Source organism: Equus przewalskii, chromosome 15, assembly GCF_037783145.1.
Source record: "Equus przewalskii isolate Varuska chromosome 15, EquPr2, whole genome shotgun sequence".
NCBI lineage: Eukaryota > Metazoa > Chordata > Mammalia > Perissodactyla > Equidae > Equus > Equus przewalskii.
This window is the reverse complement of record NC_091845.1, coordinates 73,256,906-73,283,564: the sequence shown is the minus strand read 5'-3', so window position 1 is coordinate 73,283,564 and position 26,659 is coordinate 73,256,906. Positions and strand designations below refer to the sequence as shown.

At 34.2% G+C, this 26,659-nt stretch overlaps 1 protein-coding gene across 6 annotated transcripts in view; it reads left to right on the top strand.

The window, feature by feature from the left end:
- The window catches only part of STAG1 (STAG1 cohesin complex component), a 363,800-nt gene that overhangs the window by 161,008 nt on the left and 176,133 nt on the right, over positions 1-26,659 (top strand). For all 6 annotated transcript variants that reach the window (XM_070576138.1, XM_070576137.1, XM_070576141.1 and 3 more), the window contains one exon: positions 20,709-20,785. In XM_070576138.1, the coding sequence (XP_070432239.1) occupies positions 20,709-20,785 (77 nt within the window). The remainder of the gene's footprint in view (positions 1-20,708; positions 20,786-26,659) is intronic.

Genomic DNA, 26,659 nt, shown 5'->3' with positions numbered 1-26,659 from the left:
GGGAAAACCCTTTTAATTCTAAAGCCAGTATCATACTCAAGGGAAACCAGTAGAGTCATTTTCACTAAAGTCAAACAAGGCATGGATGCCCAGTCTTACAACTCCTATGTAGCATTATATTGGAGATAACAAGCAAACAGGTTTAGACATACAAAATGAAGTAATGATCGCTATTTGAAAATAATGTTGAATGTTTGGAAAGTTCAAGAGAATCAGTTTACAAAACTAATATAAGCAATAGTTATTCAGTAAGTTATTGGGATATGGAATTAATATAGATAAATTAATATGTTTGGTTTATGTAATAATAGCCAGTTAGAAGAGATAATGGAATAAAAGACCCTCTTTTTAAGATAAAAATGGGGAAAATGTGGGAAATTATTTCATATCTATACCTCGCTTGATAATGTACACCCAGAGAAATTCTCAATGCATCCAGTTTAAATACAAAAACAAGTAGCAATAAAGAAAAAGAAACAGCAAATAAATACCAGAAAGAAAGAAATAATAAAAGTGCTAGAAGAAAACAGGAAAGAATTCCTTTATAACCTTGGAGTGGGAAAGATCTTTTATTAATGTGACTCAAAGAGAACTGTGACTCAAAGTTTATAAGTTAGAAAAGAAAAGATTGATAAATTACACTACAGTGAAAACTTTTACATGATGGGCACATTGTAGGGAAAGTCAAAAGACAAAGGACAAATGGGGAAGTTTTTTTTTTTTATATTATGAAAGCTGGTTTCTATTATTTGTTGAGGTTAGTTTTGCATTTTATAAGGACTTCTTGTGTTGCAAAGTAATTTCCAAAATCCAGCTTGGTGTTTTATTGTATCAGCCCATTTGCCCCTAAACTTGCATAAGAACCAAGAACAAAAGGATGTTAAAAAAAAATTGGCTAAAGCAGGAAGAGAACCAGGGAAGGAAGGAAAAAGTCACAAAACTTTTTTTCCTATTTCTTGGCTAGATGGAGCACTCCCACCAGTGACATGACAAATTGGAACATAATGTCATATGAAGAGTTTGGGCAGCCTCTCTTCCATTTGGCCTCTACTATCACTATTTTCTCATCTTGACCCTTCAGCCTAGGTCGTATCGGTTTTCTTCTTAAGCTACCTTACGTTGTATCAGCACCTCTAGTTCTTTCCTTAACTGTGCCTACATATCTATAGTCTGCTCACTGAAATCTCTTCCTTTGAACCATGTGAAGTGAATTCTGTTTACTGCTAGACCCTCAGTTAGAATATACTAATTCAATGTGATAATAGGATATATTCAGTATCAATGCAGTAGGAAAGATGGCAAAGGAAAAGTTGATTTAAACACTATTAACTTAGAGTTAGTTGCATTTTAAAGCTGTGTAACTTCGTTAAGTGTTTATAGGAATAAACGCCAAGAAGATAACATAGAATGAGAGGATATATTTATAGTAACATGCATGACAAAATACAGATATGTTATCTCTATATTCAAAATATTATCATTGTTTAATACACCATTGGTAGAGGCATTTATGTTTGGGTATGTACTAATGCCAGTATATAACAGATTTCAGAATTATGTGTCAGGGATATTGATAAGTAGTTTTCATTGGAAAATGTGCTTGCTTTTAGTTGATAAAGGATGTGTTTATCAAACTTGAGAATTGTAGGTTAGAAATACTTTCTTTTTTAGTTGATTATAACAAGTAATTCTATTTTGCAGTGCTTGTGCCTAACAGTGGACTTTTAAATGCCTGAGGACTTTGTAGGAATGTAGGATTGCTGGAGAACTGACCTCAGCCAAGAACAGTTACTCCAAGAGTTTCCTAAACTTTCCCATTTCATGGACCCATTAGTGTTTCATTAATTTTTTCATGGAACCTCTAGGCCAAAAGAAATACCTAACACTTTCTTTTTGAAGTAGTTAGGTCCAAACAATTTATTTATGTCCTAAGAACTTAGTAGCTGTTTAGAAAAATGATAAACATAATTGAAAGAAAAATAAAAATTGTATTCTATTTTTAAATAATCTCACTTACTAGTAGATATATGCATCTCTTGGGCCTGTACAACTGCTCAAATTTTGAAGTCACCCTCGTTTCCTGTTACATACTGGTTTTCCAGGAGAATTTGTGAAAACACAGCTTCTCAAAGATAGGATATTATCAAAAGTAATGAAGTATGATCTGACGTTGATACTGAATTACCTCGTGCTAGTAGTTCCTATTGTACTTGACAGATATAAAATATTGCTGTTTCCCTTTGAACATTTAAAATACCCCACAGTGCTTATATGAGTTTGCTTCCATGGCTAAGGACATCTCAGTGCACAAATTGGGCACTGTGGCTTTAACCAATGACTGGCTGGGAGTTAGTGTATAAATACCCCAAATCCTTTCTCCCTCATGTGAGATAACTTTTAAGTGCATGGCTTATGGTGACTCCCAGTTCCCCAAGGAGTTTAATTAGGCTCCAGTTATCTATGGCAGTAATTGGGTAGATAACTCACTTTTTGTTGTCAGCCTTTCCTTGTTTATTTCCCCACTCCATTACCAGTATTTTATGGGATTTCCTAAATAAATTACTTGTTCTGGTATCCTAACAGTGTCAGTGTCTGCTTTGGGGAATAGAAACAGGTATTTGTTATGGTTTATTATATATTAATCAGTTTTAGAAATCTATTTTAATGAATTCTTTCTTATCTGTTTACATGTACAGCGTATATAGATCAATATTATTTTTCTTAAAACCTTTTTAATTGTGACATCTTATACACAGAGAAGAGCGCATAAATTATGTGTGTAGAGGTTAAGTACTATTTGTATTGTGAATCCCAATGTTATTAGTACTCAGGTCAAGGAAAAGAATATTATCAGGACTTTAGAAGACCCTTCCCCTTATCTCTTGTGTGCTCCTCTCCTATCACAACCACCTCTGTTTTCCACAGAGATAAGTACTACTTTAATTTTGTGATAATTATTTCCTTGCTTTTCTTTATAGTTTCACCATTAATGAATCTATCCTTAAACAAAACATTTTAGTTTTGCCTGTTTTTCTTCTTTAGATAATTAACTATATGTATACTTTTTTACATAATTAAGTGTACCTACTCTTTTATCTTGCTTTTTCTGCTCAAACATTATATTTATGAGATTCATTTATATTGCCTGTACCATAGTGCACTCGTTTTCATTGATGTAAAGCAGACAATTCTTTGGTGTAGTGGGCTTTCCTTTCCATGGTAGAATGTTTAGCAGCGTCGTTTGCCTCTACCTATTAGTTGCCAGTAGCACACTCCTCTCTGTCCTCCCATACCCTCTTCCCCAATTGTGACAACCAAAAATGTCTGCAGATGTTGCCGAATGTCCCCTGGGGGGCATAATTGCTGTAAGTTCAGAACTGATGTAAAGTAGCCATGATATAAATATAGTAGTTTATTTAAACTCTCTGCTCTTGAAAGAAGTTGGGTTGTTTCCAGCTTTTGGATAATACAAACAATGTTACTATAAACTGTCTATTGTACATGTTAATTTGGTGTGTATGTGCACAAGATGCTCTGTTTTGTGTACTGAGAAGTGAGATTGCTGGGTTATAAGAGATGCAGCTTTTCTAGATAATGCCAGACTGTTTTCTGAAGTGGTTGTAGCGACTTTTTATACTCCAATTAATTAATGTCACATAATTCTGATGGCTTCACATCTTTGCTTAGACATGTTGCAGCCTTTTTAGTTTTACCTTCTTGAGTATGTTTAGAAATATCTCATTGAGATTGTAATTTTATGTCCTCGATTACTGTTGGGACTGAGTGCTGTTGCACACATCATTTGGATTTTCTCTTGGATGAACTGCTTTAAGTCTTCCACTAATTTTCTTTATTGATTTGTAGGAGTTTTTTTTAAATAAGTGTTAATATTAGTCATCTTTGTCGATCAGTTATATATTTGGCAAATATCTTCTCCCATCTTGAGTTGTTTTTCCTCCTCTATATTTTGATAAATTATGCCTTAAGGGCAGTGATTTTTGTCAATTTTATTCTCTACTATATCCCCAGCAGCTATAAATATTTGTTGAATGAATGAATAAATGAACATAGGTTCTTAATTTAAGTGCAGTCAAGTTGGTAGTCTTTTCCTTTATTGGCTTTTAATGTCATAAGAAATTCTTCTTTGCACATGAAGATAATCTATTTTCTAATAAAAGCTTTCTAGTTTATATATAGTTTAGTTAGTTATATATAGTTTAGCCATTCAAATTTAGGTCTTCATCTGGAATGGAATATTTTAAGTCTGAAAAGTCCTTCAATTCTTCACTGTTGTACAGTAACACCACTGGCAAATATCAAGCATCTATTTACGGGATAGAGTTTTTCTGGCCTCTCTAGTCTAATATTTAGTCTGTTTAGAGTTTCTTGAGTAGAAATTTCTTGGCCTTTTGTATTTTCATACATATTTTAGTATTAGTTTGTTGAGTTCCATCAAAAAACTTGTTGGAGTTTTGGACCAACCCTGGTGGCCTAACGGTTAAGTTAGGCATGCTTCACTTCAATGGCCCAGGTTCGGTTCCCAGGTGCGGACCTACACACTCATCTGTCATGCTGTGGCAGTGGCTCACCTAGAAAAAGAGGAAGATTGGCAACAGATATTAGCTCAGGGTGAATCTTCCTCAACTCCGCCGCCCCGCCCCCCCCCCCCCAAAAAAAAACAAGGAAAAAACTTGCTGAAGTTTTGAATGGAATTATATTGAATTTATATGTCAGATTTCTCAACCTCAACACTATTGACAGTTTGGGCTGGATAATTCTTTGTTGTGGGGAGCTTTCCTGCATTGTAGAATATATAGCAACATCCCTGGTTGGGACAGGACACACACACAAAGGTTGAGAACTACTACTATACATTAGTGGAGGGAGGAATTTACATCTTTATAAAATTGAGTCTCCCAATTCATGATCATTGTATATTTTTCTCCATTTATTTAAATATTTATTTTCTTTCAATGTTTCAGAGAGTATTTTTGTATATGAATGAAAAGGTCTTATACATCTGTTACTAAATTTTTCTGGACTTTAGGCATTTAAAAAATTCATAATAAGTAATGTCTTTTTTTTAGGTTTACAAAAAAATTAAGCCAAAATTATAGAGTTCCCATATACCCTCCTCTCCTCCCCACAGTATCCCTATTAACGTCTTAGCATTAGTGTAGTACATTTGTTACAGTTGATGAACCAATATTGATAAATTATTGTTAACTAAAATCCATAGTTTACATTAGGGTTCACTCTTTGTTCTGTGAAGTTCTGTGGGTTTTGACAGATGCCTGGTATGTGTCCACCATTGTAGTATCAAAAAGAGTAATTTCACTGCCCTAAACATCCCCCCTGTGCTCCTCCTTTCAATCCTCCCCCTCAACTTTCCACCCCTCATACCTGGCTACCATTGATCTTTTAATGTTAAATCTAGTATGCTTTCCTGAAGTGAATTCAACTTGATCATGATATATATATTTATATATATATATTTTTTAAGTTTTTATTTTTTTCCTCCCAAAGCCCCCTGGTACATAGTTGTATATTCTTCATTGTGGGTTCTTGTAGTTGTGGCATGTGGGACACTGCCTCAGCATGGTTTGATGAGCAGTGCCATGTCCACGCCCAGGATTCGAACCAACGAAACACTGGGCCGCCTGCAGCGGAGCGCGCAAACTTAACCACTCGGCCACGGGGCCAGCCCCGATCATGATATATTTTTAAAATTATTGCTACGTTTGGTTTGCTAATATTTTGTTTAGGATTTTTTACATTTGTATTCATCAATGAGATTGGCCTACAGTTTTCCCTTTTCATTCTTTTCCATTTCAGATTTTATCAAGGCTTTGCTAACTTCATAAAATGAATTGTGAAGACTATCCTCTTTTTCTGTTTTCTGGAAGAGTATATGGGATTGGAATTATTTGTTTCCAGAACACTTGGTAAAATTTGCTATTGAAACCATGTGGGTCTGAGATCTTTTTTGTTGGAAGGTTTTAAACTACTGATTGAATTTCTTTAACTGATTTAGCACTATTCAGGTGTTTTATTATTTTGACAAGCCATATTTTTCTAGGAACTTTTCCATTTCATCTAAATCTTCAAGTTTCTTTAATGAAGTTGTTTGTAATATCCTCTTATGTTTTTAATGTGTATAATTTTTTGTGGTGTTCCCTTTCATTAGTTTAATTCAAAATGTTTTCTGTCTTTTTTTTTTTGGTCAGGAAGTTTGACCCTGAGCTAACAGCTGTTGCCAGTCTTCCTCTTTTTGCTTGAGGAAGATTGTCCCTGAGCTAACATCTGTGCCAGTCTTCCTCTGTTTTTTATGTGGGGTGCCACTGCAGCGTGGCTTGATGAGCATTGTGTAGGTCTGTACCCAGGATCCGAACCCACGAACCATGGGCTGCTGAAGCAGAGTGTACAAACTTAACCACTACACCACCAGGCCAGCCCCTTGAAATGTTTTCTAATTGTTTTTTCTTTGACTCATGGGTTACTTGAAAGCATGTTTCTTAATTTCCAAACATGAGATTTTTCTGGTTAGCTTTTCATATTGACTTCTTCTTAGCCTAACTGAATTTGAGGCCAGAGAAAATAGTCTGTATTAAGTCCTTTCAAATTTGTGTAGACTTGTTTTAAGGTCATATGACCACTTTTTGAAATGTTACATGTGTGCTTAGAATCCGTGTGTCTTAGTGTCTTATGTATTTTCTAGGTGCAGTTGTGTGCGTTAGGTTAAGGTTGTTCAATAATTGTGTTAAAATATTTTATATCCTTCTTATCTATTGTTTGCTTTCTAGCACTTACTGAGGGCAATATATTAAATCTCACATCATGATTGTGGATTTATATGTTTCTTCTTGATTTCTCTTGGAATGCCTCCTCCTGCCCTGCCCCCATGTTATTAGGTGCAAATATTCAGATATTTCTTATAACTCAAATATTTTATTTTAATGTTCCTCTTTATCTCTCACGATACTTTTTTCTAAAAGTCTATTTATTTGAATATTAATGAAGCACACCACTTTTCCTAGTTTTCTGGCCCAACTTTTTCTTTTTTCCCTTTCATTGTTCTTATGTCCCTATACCTCTTAGATGCCTTTTGTAAACAACATATAGCTGCATTGTATTTTTTCTAATTCAGTCTGAAAATTGTTTTTCTTTTAAGTGTGTCACTTAATTCTTTTTACATTTAATGGTATCACTGGGTATTTGAGTCTATATTGAACCAATGCTTGTTCTTTGTCCTGTCTGCTTTATATTTTTTTTATTTTTCTCTTCTTTCTTGCCTTTAGATTGTTTGAATCCAAAAGAATTATTTTTCTTCCTCTCTACTTCTTTGACTGCTTTTATACTCCTTAATTTAATGGTTACCCTAGAAATTATAGAAGCCATACTTAACATATCAAAATCTAAAGGCAATTAGTACTTTTACCCTTTTCCCAGCTATTACTAGGACCTAGAACACCGTAATTCCATTTACTTACTTCCTTGTCTTGTAATTTAAATCTATCTAGTTTTCTCATAGTCACTATTATTATTTTTAGAAAATAAAATTATTATTTAGCTTTACTCATATTTATGCCACTTTATTTGTTCTTTATTTTTTCTTCATGTCATATATATCTAGGATCACTTCTGCCTGAAGCGAGTATTTAGAAATTTCCTTGAGGTTCTGTTAGTGAGTGTACAGACTCTGTTGGACTTTGAAAATTTTTTTGTCTTCATTTCTTAAAAGGTATTTTGATGGGTATATAATTTGATATTGGCAGTTATTTTCTTTTAGCACACTGAAGATATTTCATTGTCTTCTGGCTTGTATTGTTGAGAACTTGGAATAATCATTTTTCTCTCTTTCAGTACTTGTTTTTCCCAAAGTTTAAGATTTTTCTCTTTGTTTTTGGTATTTTGCAATTTGACTGTATTATGTTCTAGGTATAGAACATATTTCTCCAGATTGGTGTCTTTCATCAGTTATCTCTTTAAATATTGCTTCTTCTCATTTTAGTTCTCTTCTTCCTCAGTAGCTTTCCTTAAACTTTGCATACTGTCTTCTATGTACCTTTTTGTATTTGTTAATTTCTGTGCTGCTTTCTGTATAATTTTCCCTCTATCTTCCAGTTTACCACTTACTCTTTTTTTCACCTGTGCCAATCTATTTTAGTTACTATATTGTCCATTTCTAGAAATTTTAGCTAGTTGGTTCTTTTTTAAAGAAAAAGTCCATGGAATTGTTCCCCGTGGATATTCAATCTTGTATTTTCTTTTTGTAACATGGTAAATTTCTTTCTTTTACAATCTGTATCTGATCATTCTAATACTTTAAGTCTTTGCGAGTCTGTTTCTGTGGGGGTGGTTTTTTGCTGATTTTTTGCGTATTGCCTTTCTTCTTGGTATGTTTAGTTACTTTTTATTCCAAGCTCCATGTTTTCTCTCAAATTTATTTAAAGTCCAGGGTAAAGGTACATTCCTCTGGAGAGCATTTATCCTTTGCTAGACAGATGCCCAGGGGTGCTACCAATGTAGGACCATTTGTAACTAAATACAGTTTGGAGTTTTCTGGATCAGATTATGTGATTTTAGGATATTTGCGAGCACCAGTTTTTATTACTACCTCTCAGGTACGTTTATCTCCTTTCACAGAGTACCAAAAGAACTTTCTTTGTAGTGTGCAGAGTATGAGATGTTAGATTTATTGCTGGTTTAACTTAACGTAGAGGTGAAATTCTTTGAGTCCCCACTTCATAGAAGAGTTGTTTCTTTTAGACCCTTCATCTCAGAACTCCCAACTTATGCATTGCAGGCTCATCAAGTGTTATCATAGAAAAAGTGATTTCAGTGTTCCTTGTATATTTTGGATTTCTGCTTTTATTTCGTTTTTATCCTAGTAATTTCAAAATTTTTCATATTAGCATTTCAGAAAGAGGATTTATATAAATAATATTGTTTACAATATTACCATAATCATAACTTGTATATATCAATGTATAGTGGCTTCTTCCCTTGGATAATGGTGTATGTGTGTAAATGTAACTCATAATTTTAAAACTTCCACACTTTGGACGTATTTTGCTTATGTATTTTTTATGTTGTTGTAAGATAATTTCTACTTTCATGGACCTTGAATCTCATAGGACTAATTACAAGTCTTAATTTCTTATTATTCTCATGTTTTTGGGAGAGCTTTTGAATATAGACATATACAGGTACTATTTTAGGTACAGTACAGTGAAAACCACAGATAATCCTTATGAGTTTGTCATTTAGTAAAAACTGTTGGATATACAGACAACAGGGTAAAAACTATTAAAATAAGAAGAGAATGGAACCTGAAATATTTTGGTAGATTTTATTCTCCTCTTTCCAGTGGATTGCTAAAGAGTTGTTGTATATATACATCAAATTTTTATACCCTAAATTATTCTTTAAAAAATATTACAGGAATCACACAAATATAATCTACTGATTTTACCCCTTTATTCAAAAGTTAACTCAAAATAGGTCATATAAAATGCAAAACTATAAACTTCTAAAAGAAAACACCATATGACCTTGGGTTCAGTGATGAGATTTTTAGATATAATCACTAGGAGCACAATCCATGAAAGAAAAACTTGGCAAGTTAGACTTTACTGAAATTAAAAGTTTTTCTGTTCTGCAAGAAGTCACAGACTGGGAGAAAACATTTATGAAACATGTATGTTAAAGGAGTTATATTCAAAATATACAAAGAACTCTTAAAAACTCAACAATAAGAAGATAAACAGTGCAATAAAAAGGTGGGCAAAGGATCTCAACAGACATCTCCCTGAAAAAGATAAACAGATGGCAAATAAGCATATGAAAAGATGCTTAACATCGGTTGTCATTACTGTAATGCAAATTAAAACAATAAGATATCACTTTGCAGCTATTAGAATGGCTAAAATCCAAAAAATTGACAATACTAATTACTGTCAAGGATGTGCAGCAACAGGAATTCATTGTTGGTGGGAATGGAAAAATGGTATAGCCACCTTGGAAGAGAATCTGACAGTTTCTTAACAAAGCTTAACTATAGCCTCACTATAGAATCTACACTCTTAGGTATTTGCCCAACTGATTTGAAATTTATGTCCACACAAAAACCTGCATGTGAATGTTTATAGTAATTATATTCATAATTGCCCCAAACTGGAAGCAACCAAGATGTCCTTCAGTAAATGAAATGGATAAACTGTGTGGTACATTCATACTCTGGAATACTGTTTGGTGATACAAAGAAATGAGCTCTCAAACCATGCAAAAGTGTAGATGAATCTTAAGTGGATATTGCTGAGTGAAAGAAGCCAGTTTGAAAGGGTTCCATACTGTTTGATTCCACTTTATATGACATTCTGGAAAAGGCAAAACTGTAGAGATGGCAAACAGATCAGTGTTTGCCAGGATTTGGGGGAGGAGGGAGGGTTGAATAGGTGAATCACAGGATTAGGGTGTGGTGAAACTGTTATGTATGATACTGTAGTGGTGGATACATGATATTATGCATTTCTCAAAACCCATAGACTTTACAGCACAAAGAATAAACATTGATGCATGCCAACTTTTTAAAAAAATCACTTATGATGAGGTCATCCCAAGATGGATATAGACTATGACAAAAGAATCTAAGTGTTTTAAAAATATACGAAATAAACTCACTGAAGGGATTTGGGGAAAAGATGTTCTCCTAAGTAAATGAAGAAGTGAGTAGAGACTATATGACTGAAGGCAAAAGGAACTGTATGTAAGTACTATACTCTGGTTGGGAAAATTGTTTCCCATGGGTTTAAAGTTACCAGTTCTGAAGTCACTATACGTGTATACTGGAGTTGAAAAATTAGGTAAATATATGGTTGATGGTGGGAACCAGATTTTTTACTGTTGGAGTCAAAGATTATGGGTAAGCAAGAGGAGGACGCTAGAATAACTCATGTTGTAATGGAATTGAAGGCATTAGTATAACTCATATACAGCTTAATAGAGATATAGATGGCTACATATAGGAATATTTATAGATATGTTTGTATACACACTAGGAGACACAGACATATATATTTCCTTGTTCTTTCAGCTGAGAGGGCCTAAAAGAAATGACATCTCACTAGCAGTGAGCCAGCAGCAAGGAGCACATCTAGTACCTAGATGTTGGTTTCTAATTCCATTCTCCAATAAAAGAAACCAGGGCTCTCTGAAGAAATGTTAGGTTCTAGGACTGGGACAGGGAATATACAAGGTGAGCTTGGAGCATTTCATGGTGTCCAAAAGTAAACAAATGCTCAAAGAAAACAAAACAAATGATGAGGGTATGTCAAAAAGATACAGGAGCCAACTGAAAGAGCCCTCAATGGCTAAAGCTGGAACAATTTGAGCAACAAAATAAATATCGTAGAACTGGATTATAACCCGAATTATAAAACTTTCCTGAGTCCATACTGATATAAATAAATGATTGAATAATGAAACAAATGGGTGAGAATAGACACATCTTCTGTGTAGAAGAATTCAAAATAATTTATGTAGATACCTACATAAACCTCATGAAAATGAAGCAAAACCCCCCAGTCCTTATGTGTGGGCTGTACAGAGTAACTTCCTTCCAAAGAGGGCAGTATAGAAAAAGGGAAAAAGTGTAATTTGTACAGTGGAGAAACCTAACAAATACTACTTCAGCTAGATGATCATGATTAATAATCAATAGTGTTTAGTCATGTTGATAGCATATACCTTGTTTTGATGTGATTAGAAAGGCGCTTTATCTCTTTGATCTTCTCCTCAAAAACCCGTAAGCCATATCTAACCGTGAGAAGAACATCAGACAAACCCAAATTGAAAGACATTTTACAAAATACCTGACCGCTGCTCCTTAAAATCGTCACGGTCATCAAAAACAAAGTCTGAGAAAGTGTCACAGTGTATACAGGAGTCTAAGGAGACATGACAACTACCACTTTTTGTGGTTTTCTGGATGAGATTCTAGAACAGAAAAAGGATATTAGGTAGAAACTTAAGAAAATCCAAATACAGTATATGACTTTTAGTTAATGTTATCAGGGTTGGGGGAGGGGGAATTGGAGGAAGATAGCCAAAACGTAAAAAATTCCAGTTATAACATAAGTAAATATTAGGGATGTAATGTACATGATGACTATAGTTAATACTGCTGTATGATATATAGAAAAGTTGTTGAGAGTAGATCCTAAGAGTTCTCATCATAAGGAGAAATTTATTTATTTATTTATTTATTTGTTTTGCTTGAAGATTAGGCCTGAGCTAACACCTGTGCCAGTCACCCTCTATTTTGTATGTGGGTTGCTGCCACAGCATGGCTGATGAGTGGTGTAGGCCTGTGCCTGGGGTCTGAATCCATGATCCTGGGCCACCAAAGCAGAGCACACTGAGCTTAACCACTACGCCATGGGGCCGGCCCCTTCCTTTTCTTTTTATTGTATCTGTGTGAGATAACGGATATTAACTAAACCTATTGTGGTAATTATTTCACAGTATATGTAAATCAAACCATCATGCTATACATCTTAAACTTATACAGTGATGTATGTCAATTATTTTCCAATAAAACTGGGTGAAAATAATGTTATCAATTTGAGGTGTATCTGGGAACCTCTGTACTGTGTAACTTTTCTTTCAGTCTAAAACTATTCTAAAATAAAAAGTATATTTTAAAAAATGCCAGAGAATTCAATTTAATGAAAACTCTTTGAGGTTTTTTAATTAAACCCAACCAGTTAGCTTTTTTTTCCTCTTTAATCGCATACATAAAAGCTTGATAAGATAGGAAAAGAAGTATTCTAGACAAAAGATGAGTTGAGGAAGTCTTAGATTTAAAATTCTAAGAGGGACTTCACAAAAGTATGCTTGCGATTGTTTGAGACCTCCTAGTGATGTAACTTTGAAGCACAGGGTAAAGAAACAGGACTTGGTCATTTATATGCAGTTTGATAAGAAACTGTCAAATAATCTCAAATGTTTAAATCCTAAATTATCTTGCATATATTATTTGTAATTGCAGTCAAATATGTAGTGTTGGCTACAAACAAGATACTTGATAAATTAGAATTTTCACTCTGAATATATGGATCCGTATAATATTATGGGGAAGTTCCCTTGTACTTTTTTTCCTTCACCACTTAGAGATGAAACCTGGCTCTCCTTAAATGATACCATTTCACTCATTGCCTGATTTTTTAGAAGGGAAAAGAGTTCAGCCTTTTCTTTTCTCCATTTCCCCAGTCAAAAGTCTGCTTTTTCATACCATGCTATGAAGGTTGTCTTCTCTAGAACTTTTCTTTGCTGTCGACATTTTATTTCTCCCTTCAATTCTGTAAGACCAAAAATCTTTGGCTGATATTTTTCCTCTAATGCATAAGTTTTACTTTTTTGAGTCCTCAAATTCCTTAATGTCCTGAAAATTTGGGGCCTTTCTCTACAAAAGTGCATAGACTGAAATTTCCGTTCAGTTTCAAAGGTTTATAGATAGGAATCTATGTGCTACAGATTAAGGAGCCCTGCCTGTCTTGAATCATATTAATGTTAGTAATAGAGCCTGAGGTAGCCGACAGACATTTTAAAAAATAAGTTTATTTTCCTCACTGTCCTTCCTCTAAGTCTTGTCTTATGTGAACAGCACTAGCACTGAAGATGAAGTTATTTTAATAGTTGTTGAAGAGTTGATGAAAATAGTTTGAAAGGTTATAGCTCTAGGACAGTGCTTGCTTTTGGCCCTGGGCTGTACTAGCATGACTCAACTAAGTTCCAAAATTTGAAATTCTAATATTTAGGAAATTTATCTGTTCTTGACATGGCTGAAATGTACCCTATGCAGTCTTGAAAGACCGTTAATTGGTACTCACAATCATGTGCCAGTATGTGATTTTTCTTTTTGAGCATTTGGTTTGATGTTTCACCTACCTTTTGTATTTACAGAGGAAGAAGTATATTAGCTTTTTGCAAGGAATGTTACAAAGTGCAGGCTGCCATCTAGAGACAGACTCGTCACTGGAGATATAATCACAACAATTTTTATTTTTAAGACATTTTGAAATATTTATAAGTTTCCGAAAGTGTATCTTTATTTATAATAACCTGTCAGGTAGTTTTTTTTCCATTTTTATGCGTACTACCTAAACAGATCACATACATCCCAAGATATTTTTAATTGAGCTTGCAATGCTCGTTAAAAGGCAACCAAAGTATCTGTCTCTTTCTCTACCTTTCTCCACCTTTCTCCTACTCCCTCTCCTCAGATCTCGAAAAAGACTCTTACATAGTCAGTGCAATCCTAGGTTATGGTTAAGTCCTACATTTTTGGTATGTAGATGTTTCTTTAGTGAATCCGTCACGATTTTAGTAGCCTTAGCATTTCTTGTGTCCTGACTCAGATTTTTGCTACTAATTTATTCATATTTATTTTCAGTCTTTCTCCATTTTATTTTGATTCATAACCTGCTGTATTATTATATAAAATAAAAAATGAGACTACCAAAAAATTGTATTGTTGTATGCTTGGATTATCTCTGGTCCATCACCGAATTAGATTTTATTTATGAAGACTCCATAATCCACTCTCTAAAAGAAAAGACTTAAAAAGCTGTTTCATACATAGAACAGTTACTTAGAAAGCTTTTGCTGTTTGGAAGGCTCTCTGCTAAGTGCTCTTAGGCAATATTAATGTATTTCCACCACACCCAAGTTCAGTAATTTTGAGTGAGCCATAATGTTACTGTGTCGTAAAAACTGTAAACTTAAAAGCCTTTTGTTATATTTGGATAAATTGTTTTGCTGCTAAGTAAAGTTCTCTCTGCCTTCAGTCTTCTCTTCTGCCTGTGTGTACCAAGTTGGAAGGATACAAAGAAGGCTAGAGTTCCTGCTGTGGCTGGCATCATAGAATAGAGGAGGGGTAGAGTTGAAAATGGCTGAGCAAGATAAGGTGAGACAGTTCTCTAAGCCATGGGCTTATATATATGGGGATAAGACAGTTTTCTAGTTCCCCTTGACTTTTCAGACAATGACTTCTTTATTCCCTTAACTCCCTACAGTGGGTTCTAGGCATTTTGAACAGGGATATTAAGTGCTATTGTATCTGATTGTCTCCATTCTGGAGGTGGAGGCTACAGGTCTGGGTGATGGTAAAACTGCTGGAATGACTTTCCCTTGTTCTGGAATAAAAGAGGTGGCTGGTCTCATTCTCCAAACAGCATTAATGTGGCAGCATGCTCAAGTAGGAATTTGGCTTCCAGTCGACCTCAACTAAGGAACTAGAGCTTTTAGCTAGCCTTTAAAATGGGTACAATAATCTATGAACAAATGAATGCTCAAAGTGGGAGAGCCTAATACTAACTGAGTATCTTACATGCTACAGGTACAGTGCTAAATACTTTACATTTGTTATCTCATTTAGTTCTTATATCATCCTTAGTCATTTGTTCAACAAATATGTGTTGCATGCCTCCTTTGTGCTAAGCGATATTCCAGGCACTGGAAATTACAGCTTTGAACAAAACATCCCTGGTCTGAAGTGGTATTTATCACCATTTTAAATTTGTTCATCTGAACAATTGACTTTTCTAGTGTCCCATAGCTTAGTAACTGGTGGAGCTGAGATTTAAACCCTACTGTGTTGGATTCCAAAGACTTTTTTTTTTTTAATGATTGTCGTCTGAACTAACAACTGTTGCCAATCTTTGTTTTTTTCCTGCCTTTTTCCCCCAAGTCCCCCCAGTACATAGTCGTATATTTTTAGTTGTGGGTCCTTCTAGTTGTGGCATGTGGGATGCCACCTCAGTGTGGCCTGACGTGTGGTGCCATGTCCGCACCCAGGATCCGAACTGGCGAAACCCTGGGATGCCAAAGTGGAGTACACAAACTTAACTACTCAGCTACTGGGTCAGCCCCTGGATTCCAAAGACTTTAAACCACTCTAGGATGACTTCTTGGGGATTCTAGTATATGTTGTGATTGCTGTAACCACAATTACAGTCTCTTTATTGTTGTCTCTATTGCTAATTATTCAAGGGGATGTTCTCCAGCCCTATTTTCATATTGCTTTTCAAATCCATCTTTTGTGTTGTATTATAGCTGGTAAAAAACATAAAATTTCACATTTTTGGGAAACTTACTTTGATCATTCTTTTTTTTTGGCTGATGAAGATTTGACCTGAGCTAACACCTGTTGCCAGTCCTCTTCTATTTTGTATGTGAGCTGCTGCCACAGCATGGCCACTGACAGACAAGTGGTGTAGGTCTGCACCCGGGCCACTGAAGCAGAGTATGCCAAACTTAACCACTAGGCCACCAGAGCTGGCTCATGTGTTGATCATTCTTATGCCTGCCCTCTAATGAATGTTTATTGATAGTGACTATAGAAATGCTCGATGGGCAAGATTTAAGAGCAGTCTTTCAGTTTAGTTTTTAACATATTTTTTATTGGAAATGTGTTCATTTTGTTTGAGTAATATATTCCTTTTGTTCAAATTTCAGGAAATGCAAAAGGTATGCAGTATAATGTCTCAAGTACGTCTAAACCTCAACCACATATTTCTGTTTCCCAGAGGCAACCAGTTTTGCCAGATGTTTTCATATCTTTCCAGAAATATTTTAATGCATATACAGTCAAATACATATATATCCCTTCTTTTTTCATGTTTGAATATATCCTACAGATCTTTTCATATCAATCATAGACAGGTTTATTGTTTTTGACAGCTCCATGACATCCATTGACCTTAAGTCAGTTAAGAGAAATGGTTAGTCATGGACTAGGTAGCCAGACTATCCACATGTAGACCATGGATCTGCTACTAGGAAACCCCTCTTGTAAGTTGTGAAATCTCTACGTGCTTCAATTTTCTCATCTGTAAAATGGAAGAAAAATAGTAGATTCTTCAAAAGATGTTTGTGAAGATTAAATGTGTTAACTTCAAGGGCTTATTCAGCACAATGCCTGGCAGATAGTGAACACGCAAATATTAGCTGCCACCACCATTGTTGTTATCATCAGCACTTTTACTTATTTAATCAAATTCTTATTTATGGGCATATGAGCTTTCTTCCTTTTTTGCTATTACAAACAGTGCTTCAGGGAATAAGCTTTACATTCATTATTTTGCACATCTGTGAGTTTATGGATGCTTTGCAACAAATACATCATCAAGGCCAAAGAGTATATAAATTTTGTAATTTTGGTAGACATTTGCCAAATTTCATACCATGAGAGTGTATCAAATTATGCTCTCACCAGCAGTTTGACATAATTTAAATGATCAAGAACTTGATGGTAGCTTTCTGATGTTACTTCTGTTTCTGGAATTATTCATAGTTAAAAATGACAATTTTGAAAGTTTGTTCATCTCCACCAGAAGTACAATCTTGTTAGGAGGGCCTGCTCAAAGAACCCTTAATTTTTTAATATAAAATGTGTATGTTGGTAGGTTATCCTTGCAGGATTCTCACAGATACGTTGTTAGTGTTGAAGAGAGTGGAAGATAATCTTTTATTTTTTTCCCATTCTTTATTTTCAGATGTTTATGTTTCCATAAATCTGAATTATTTTGGATCTTTAATTTACCTTTCTTATCTGTAAACTTAAATAATCTTCTATTAGAAATATGCTTCTTTAAGAACCAAGGATGCAATGGTGAACTGAGATTAGCTTTTTAATTTATTTTGAGTACTAGTCTTGAGTTACACCAAGACTTTTTCCTTTGTCAAAAAAAGCTTAATAGGAAGAAAGAAAAGCCTAAGATGTTGGGCATTTTTCAAAGAACTGGGGGGAATACAAAGATTAATAGAAGTGGTCTCTGCCCTATTTTCTCTTTTGGATGAGCTAGATGGAGGCCATTTCCAAGTTAGAAAATGTAAAAAGGGACCAAGAAGAATGTATTGGACAGAACTTTGAAATTGCCACTGAAAGTAAGTGAAACAAATCAAAATAAGTCATCAGAGAATACAGTACAAGGATGTAGTGCTATAGAAACCAATATAACGAGCAAATGCTTTAAATAGAATAGATAGGATATTACTACGGAAAGACTGTTTGGTGTAGCAATTAGGAGATAATTGGTGTGAGGAAGCAGTTTTAGTAGAGTTATGGGACCCAACTGGAGAAGAATGAACAGTTGGAAAGTAAGTAAATAGGCTAATCTTTGGAATAATCATTGTGGCAGCAGAAGGATTTTCCTCTTTAAAAAAAAATCTCAGTAACAAGCTTCTGTTCATTTTCAAAATTATGGCTTCAAACATCTGATTTTATTTTATTAGTAATTGTTTTTTGTAAATGGTAGTCCCCTTTAAAGATGCTAAGCATGAGGTTGTTTTTTCATATTGCTTTTAATGCTAGGTACTGTTTTGTTGCTTTTCATTTTATGACATTAAATTAATGTGATGAAACAGTCCCTTTATGAACTAACATAGCTAGTTATTGAAATGATAGTTAAGACTCCATTGTATCTGAAAACTGCCTTATCAATCATGAAAATAGAGTTGAGCATTATTTACACTGAATGTATTTTAACAATGACAGTGTAACTTATTGCTAAAATAGTAGGATTAGTGTTGTTCTTTTTGAGTTTTTAAAAAGTCAACTTTAGCAAGATATAATTTTTTCTTTTTTTGAGGAAGGTTAGCTCTGAGCTAACATCTGCTGCCAATCCTCCCCTTTTTGCTGAGGAAGACTGGCCCTGAGCTAACATCCGTGCCCATCTTCCTCTACTTTTTATGTGGGACGCCTACTACAGCATGGCTTGCTGAGCAGTGCCATGTCCGCACCCGGGATCCAAACTGGCAAACCCTGGGCCTCCGAAGTGGAACGTGTGCACTTAACCACTGCACCACCGGACCGTCCCCAAGATATAATTTCCATACATTAAAGTTTACACACCTTAAGTATACAGATTGATGACTTTTGACAATTGCATAAACCGTGTAAGGACACTCCAATCAAAATGTAAATTATTTCCATCTCCCCAAGAACGACTGTTACCATGTTTAATAACTTAAAAAAATCTAAGTTTACTTCTTTAGCTTGTTTAGTAGTTATGAATGTAATTTTACTTATCAAGAGTACTGTGAAACAACCCCTGAAATTACATGCTTTTTTCTACGGGAATCTTGTTTCAGATCGACAAAATAGTTCATGATCCAAACAAGGTTATATACAGTTAAACAGTTTTGTTTAATTTGAGTGATTTTAAGAATGTCTGACAGAAAGTTACTTTTACTTGAGATAATTTATAATGAACAGTTTAATGTTTCCAGTTTAATTTTTTAAAAATCCTCTGAAAAGAAAGACTATATTATAGTGCATAAACAACCTGTGTTCAGTACTATCTTAAATACTGTTGTTTGCTTAAAAAAATAAAATCACAATGTAAAAATTTCCCATGTTGTTTAGGAAATTGCATGTTGAGGAAGAACTCTGTAAAAATATTTTTCCCTTTCATCTACCTCCCAACCTAGACTCTCTCATCCCTAAAGCTGGATATAGGGGATACCTGTTGGTGGTACTACTTAATGAATTAAGCGTCCTAAAAAGGAATGAGAGAGCTATATATCACGTAACTAAAACCTGCTTAAAAAGTGGTTCTGACTAAAGATAGAACAGATATCCTTTTTCTCATTTTACAAATTAGTAAAAATTATGTGAAATTCAGTTTAATGTGCCAAATGTGCCGTTGTAGTTTTTGTTGGGACTCTAAGACTATTCTTTGATGACTTTTAGTGGCTGTTCTGCTTCATCCTCTTTCCTATAAGAGTACAGTACATTTCAGAGACTCTTCCTTCTTACACTCCTAAATGTGATTTGAATTGGAGCTTGTAATCACTGACAAGAAGCCTGTCAGAGGTTATAAGGTATTTTCTTACTGATTCGTTGAATCGTATTGTTGTGATTTTTAACTTGAATATTTTACATTTATACAGTTGGGACTGAACCTCATTTAATTATTAGGCCTGGATCCTCTGTACTCAAAATTCATTTTGAATCTTATTTCAGTTTCTTTAAATTACGTTAATTTTTAACGCAAGTGTTTGATATATACCACTCTTGTCATTCTTTTAAGTGATAATATTTACGTAATCATTTTGAGGTCTAAAAAAGTAGTATGAAAGAATGAGATGAGAAAGGGGTTAACTTTTTCTTTGATACTTATGTAGAAGTTATTGAGCAACTTTTCATGTTCAGAGAAAACAGATTTAAATGAAATGTGTTAACAGATTAAGGGACATTTAGGCATAATTTATAGAGAAATATTCTGATGATAAAGAATATCAGAAGGAACCATGAAGCAAGAAAATACTCTCTATACTTGGATGTTTTTCAGACCAAGGCAGGCAGCTATATGTCTGGATATTACTAGTATGTATTGAAGTCAATGCTTCGAGTCCCCTTACAGTATAAATTCATTGTTTTATGTCTTTGTCTTTTCCTTCCCCAACACTCCTCTCAATATTTTTCCTTATACTTATCTAATTCGTATAATGTTCAGGGTTTTTTAATGTGTAAAGAACTTTGAAGTTCTTAAACAAGAGACTTTTTTAGAATAACTAGGAGTTTGAGAGAGGAAAAGAAAACCTCAAGACTTTCGTATAAACCTTTTCAAACAATGGTCAGATTAAATTTAATGCTTAGCATGGAATAAAAAAAGGTTAACTGTAAAATCTGTTTTCCACAGGTACTGTGAGAATAGAGATGTTTCGAAATATGCAGAATGCAGAAATCATTAGAAAAATGACTGAAGAATTTGATGAGGTATAGTATTTCAATATTTATACAAATTGCCTACTTATACTTTTAAATGGTGAATATATTGATTATTTTAAGGTGTGTTTTGGTTTGGTGTTTAGTATAAGGGAAGATACATGATTTTCTCATTTATATGATTATCTATGCTACTAATTCCAAAATTAATGATCTTTTGGATTTGATTACATTGCATGGAGGTAGCACTGAATAAGGACTGATAAGGGTAAGAAAATTAGAGGTATGAGGTAGAAGTTGATTCTTGACATTCATTCTTGAAGACCACTTAAAATTCCTGAATTTCTAAGTACATCTCCAACAATTTCTTGTTCTGTGGAATGCTAGTCCTATTAAATGCTTTAAAGTAAAAAGGATTTGGAGGTCAAAGAAGTGTGAGAGAGATGTTATACCTGCCCTAGAGATTGTTAAAGCACATTATTTATTATTTAGGGTTCTTAGAAATCCTGATGGAGAAAAACCTGCTTAACTTTGTTTAATCCAGAATTCCCAAAATTATTTTACGCAGTTCTCCTCTTGCCACTCCGTTTGCGTGTGTATATTTAAACTTAAGCTTCTATTTGGGGCACTCTCCTGGAGAACATTCTGATATCCATTTAGAATACATGTTTCTTTGCTAGTTTTTACAAATTAATTGTGCAGGAATCGTTTTTTCTGCATGATTTTTCCATTTTCCCTGAACTATTCTCTCAAGCAATTTTACACTGATTGTAAATGTTGAAACACTTTAACAGTTTTATTTCTGTATTGTATTTATGGTGAATTCAATTCATGTCATGCTTTAGGCCACCATTAATTCCAGTTTTAACATTCTGTCTTTTGATTTAAGTAGGACTTCTATTTTCTGGTAGACATTCCTTTTTTTCTTGACTTTCAACACTAACAACACACACTGCTTTTCTTCTAGGTCTACTCTTTCCATGTGGTGGGCTCAGGCTTTTTATTATTATTATTATTATCAGTAGTAGTAGTATTTCCTTTTTTTTTTTTCTTTTTGGGGAAGATTAGCCGTGAACTAACTACTGCCAATCCTCCTCTTTTTGCTGAGGAAGCCTGGCCCTGAGCTAACATCCGTGCTCATCTTCCTCTACTTTATATGCGGGACGCCTACCACAGCATGGCATGCCAAGCAGTGCCATGTCTGCACCTGGGATCTGAACTGGCGAACCCTGGGCCGCCGAGAAGTGGAACATGCGAACTTAACCACTGCGCCACCAGGCCGGCCCCAGTAGTATTTATTTCTAATTGCAAAAAAGTAGTACAAACACATGGTAAAACAAACACACATTGCACAATATATGTCTTTCTCATCAGGTGTTCACCTTTACTGTAGCAGAACATACCAAAACATTTTCACATGCATCTTTACAGAAACATTCTGTCAGTGACTTGAAGACTATTTAGTCATATTCCATGGGAGGTAGGGGAGACTTTACAGTGTAACCTGTGCATGTATATGTCCATAATTACTTGTCTTTATTTCTGTAATCCAAAAAAGCTCTGAAATTCTAAAGGACTATTTTGCAATTTAATTGGTGGCAAAACCTGGCCTCAACTAACATGAGGCTCTTTACAGTTTTTATTTATCCCAGTCAGTGTAAATATCTATATGTATTGCTGATGAAATATTAATGGTCTTGATTACAGGGGCCTGCTCCAGATTCTATTGGGGTGTGATGGAACATAAAGTATGTGCACTAGCTTCTTCCTTTTTTTTTTTTTAATCAAAGATTGGCCCTGAGCTAACATCTGTTGCCAATCTTGTTTTCTTTCTTCTTCTTCTCCTCCTCCCCAAAACCCCCCAGTACATAGTTGCATATTCTAGTTGTAGGTCCTTCTAGTTCTGCTGTGTGGAATGTCACCTCAGCATGGCTTGATGAGTGGTGCTAGGTCTGCATTCAGGATCCGAATTGGTGACACCCTGGGCCGCCAAAGCAGGGCATGAGAACTTAAACGGTCTACCATGGGGCTGGCTCTGTATTAACTTCTATAATTATAAAAAACTTATGGATTCTTAAACTTTTCTGTGGGATTACTTTTCACTAAAGAATATTTTTTGTTGTTAACTTTGTGAGTTTATATGTGGCAAATAGAAGATGATAAAGCCAGTGCAAGTGGTAGTTTACTGACTGTCTCCTGTACTAGCCATTTTGCCAGGCTTGAAATACAGGTGATTTGGGTCACAGATTAAAAAGTAGTGTGCATCTTGGACCTTCAGGGCACTAATACATGATAGAGTGATTATTAAGAGTTTAAGACAATAGTTGCCAAACTTTGCTGCACATTAACATCATGTGGAGAGACTTAAAAACTACTGATGCCTGGTTCCCTCCCACATCACCCAGACACTGATTTAATTTGAAAGGCATGTGACCTAGGCATAGGGATTTTTAAAAGCTCATCAGGTGATTCTAATCTACAACAAAGTTTGGGAACTACTGTTCTAAGGGAAATAAAAAGGAGAAAGCCAAGATTTAAGTTATAAAAACACTTCATGTATGAGAATAGAATGAGGGGTAAACAAAAATAAATACACTGTGAAAATGCACAATAACAGGAAATCATTGGTTTAATAGTAAGATTTTGAGATAACTAGAAGAAGGTAAGGAGTTAAGCAAAATGAAGGTCATGGTATACCTAAGAAAATATTCATGTGAATGTTGTCAAATATTCAGAATATAAGGAGAAATAGTAAACTGTTACCAAGACTGATAATGAGTTAAATATCGCAAATGTTCATTTAAATTTTTCAAAAGGCATTTATTTCATATCCTAAATATTTTTCCTCTCAATATTGGAGATTATGGACTTAATCAAGACTGTTTTAAAAGTCATCATTCTAATTTGTTTTCTGTTTGACAGTACAACTAACACAGTTTTGATTATGATTAGAATGTATTTACTTAAAACAGAATTATATATTAGATGTCTTCTGAGGCTATCCATTTTATCTTCAATCACTTTAGCAAGATATGGCTCCTTTTGCTACTCCATACACTAAATTGCTTTTAAATGCTTGCATATTATTAAGTATACGTATATTTTATTAAGCTTTTTTTCCTTCAAAATACTTTATAGGTTGCTTAGTCCCCTGGGAGTGGATTGAGATTAGTTTTGGTAAATTGTATTTTGTGATAAAATTCTGAAAGATCTCATGACAAGAACCATTGGATCCCAAGAGCCTAGAACATTGTCTGGTTCATAGGGAGTAGCCATTAAAATTTTGTTAAATGAATGAATAAATTGTGTTATAGCAAAGTAAGGTAAAGGTGAGAGGAGTTAGAAGTAGCTGAGATTGAAGGTGTTTAAATTTGGAAAAGGTAGTCCAAGAGTATGTTGTGGCCTGGAAAGGTATGCTATAGCTTCTATTCCTTATTACAAACTGGTTATAACATTTGTTATTAGATATACTTTTTTTAAAGCCCTACAAACTTGCACACAGCCAAAAGTGCTCCGTAATTATATCAACCTAATTAAAAAATATATTAATTCCCGTAGCAGCCTATAGCTCTTTATAGTCAATAGATACACTACTATCCTGTGTATCTTTTGGAGAACCAACACAGGAGTCAGCTACTGTGAGATAAAGCAAAATGTAATAGTATTTCTTCCCTAGATCATTAGAATCACATCTTCATAGATAAATTCTAAGATATATTTCCTGAAAGTTGTGTAGTTTTCCTATATTTAAGTGTAGCATCTATGTAGGAAAGCTTTTGCAACACAACACATTTGATGTATTCACTTAGTGCCTTTAATTCTAGTCTGTGATATTTTGTATTGCATTGCTCACAATTATAGAGATTTTGTGCACTGTGCTCTTCTATAATGATTACACCTTATCCTGTAGCTTTTTTTCTCTTCTAATTGTATATACTTCTCTGAATTTGTTTATTTAAGCTTAAATGTAGAACTTTTTATTTATTTATCCATTTGAGCTTTATTAATCAAAGGTTTAAAGATGTGAAGAAATGTAAAAATGGTTAAATAGCATATAACCTAAGAAAATGTAAAGGAAATGCCAAAGATATGGTAAAGGAAGCCTCCTCAAATTATCTCCATTCCCAAATTAAAGTCAAATTTTTTTGATTGTGCATTCCATCATTAAAACATTTTTCAGCCCATACTCTGAACAGTGAAAACCCATGGTAAGGCTAATTTTATATATAAAATTATTCTCTCCTCCTCTCCCTCTTCCCCACACTCCTTCTCAAAGGCTAGTTAGAGTTCTTATCTTGTGGGGACAGTGCTTTAGAAGTAACTGCCTGATGATTGTTTCACACTTGTTAGTTCTGAACTAAGTCTATTTCCTAATTGTCTGATAAGTAAATATAAATAGATAAAGGTTTTTTTTCCTTCATTCCACCCTTGGTAATCAGAAGACTGAGTGTATAGTCTTCATTTATTATATTACACTGTAGTTTGCAGTGTATGTATATTTATTTATAGAACTAAATGCACATACTACTAAATCAGTTTCTTGTCCCATGTCATTAGATCGTCATGGCTTTAACTTTTATAGTGGTCTAAGAAGAGTTTGTGCAGAAAGTGTCAGTGCTGCCACATTTCGTATTACTCAGTTATGATTACGTATTCAAATTTTTGTTTCTGTTTTCTCCAGAAATATGTTTTCATTTTGTGAAGAGTTAAAAATAAATAGTACAAATTATAAATTCGTTGCATTGATCATATGTAACTTTCAAAGTGAACGAGCCACTGTGAAGAGTGCCATTTCTAATGTCAACCCCTTTGAGCATTGAACTCTTCTTACTCTTCTCCCAGGATTCCTCAAACACCATTTGTAACACAAAACAATCTGAAATATGGGCCAAATGAGGCCATACCAAGTTTATTCTATATATTAAATATTATTAGGAAGTTAATTTATTTCTTATCTTTAGGTAAAAGTAAGGAGAAGTATTAATTTTTTGGCAATATGCCACTCAGTTTGTGTTATACATACCACTTTTGCAACTGCTCCAAGTTGACAAAGGTAAACGGAATATTAAAGGAAGCAAAGTTGGAAATGAGAAATGGCAAAAGACAAAGAAATAGTCAAGTAGAAAAACTCATGAAGACTCAAGAAATTTTAATCAATTTGTAATGTGCAAAGGTGTAACACAGGAGAGAATATTATGACTCTGAACCTTGCAGTGAAAATATTGGAGACGAGAGGAAACATTGAATAATAATAATAGTAAATACTTAATAACATTTGTGTCACTGAGTACTAGACTAGATCCTTATCTGGATTAGTCATGATCAACTATATATTGAGATTATAATTACCCCTTAGTAAAACAAGATTTTTATTCAGTTTTAAAACGTATTCACAAAACATGATTTTACAGCAATATAAATGAATCACATTTATATTTTATGTATTTTAATAATTATTAAGACCTGTGATCTAGCTAAAGCTAGATATTACAAATTCTCTTTTTTATTTATTGTAGGTATAACTTTCTATTTTAACAAATGTTAAATAAATGAACTGTTTATTTTCCAATTTGTTTCTTTAGGATTAATTTATTTTTGTGTTTGTTCAATAAACATTTGTTGGATACTTAGTGTATGTCTAACTTTTAGTTAGGAACTGTATAGTTAGAGAGCAGCAAGATTATAGCTCTAAACAATGGGGAGAGAACTTTGTAAACTAATATCAGTAATACTTTGACAAGTTTGATGGTTGAGAAGTACAAGACCCAGTGAGAACCCAAAGGATGAGTTAATCATCTGAGGTGTGAGGGATTCACAAATTATTTAGCCCAAAAACTAGTGTTAAAGATGAATAGAAGTTCACCACAGGGTCCGGTGCCGTGGCTAAGTTTACGCTCTCGGCTTCAGCAGCCCAGGGTTTCACCA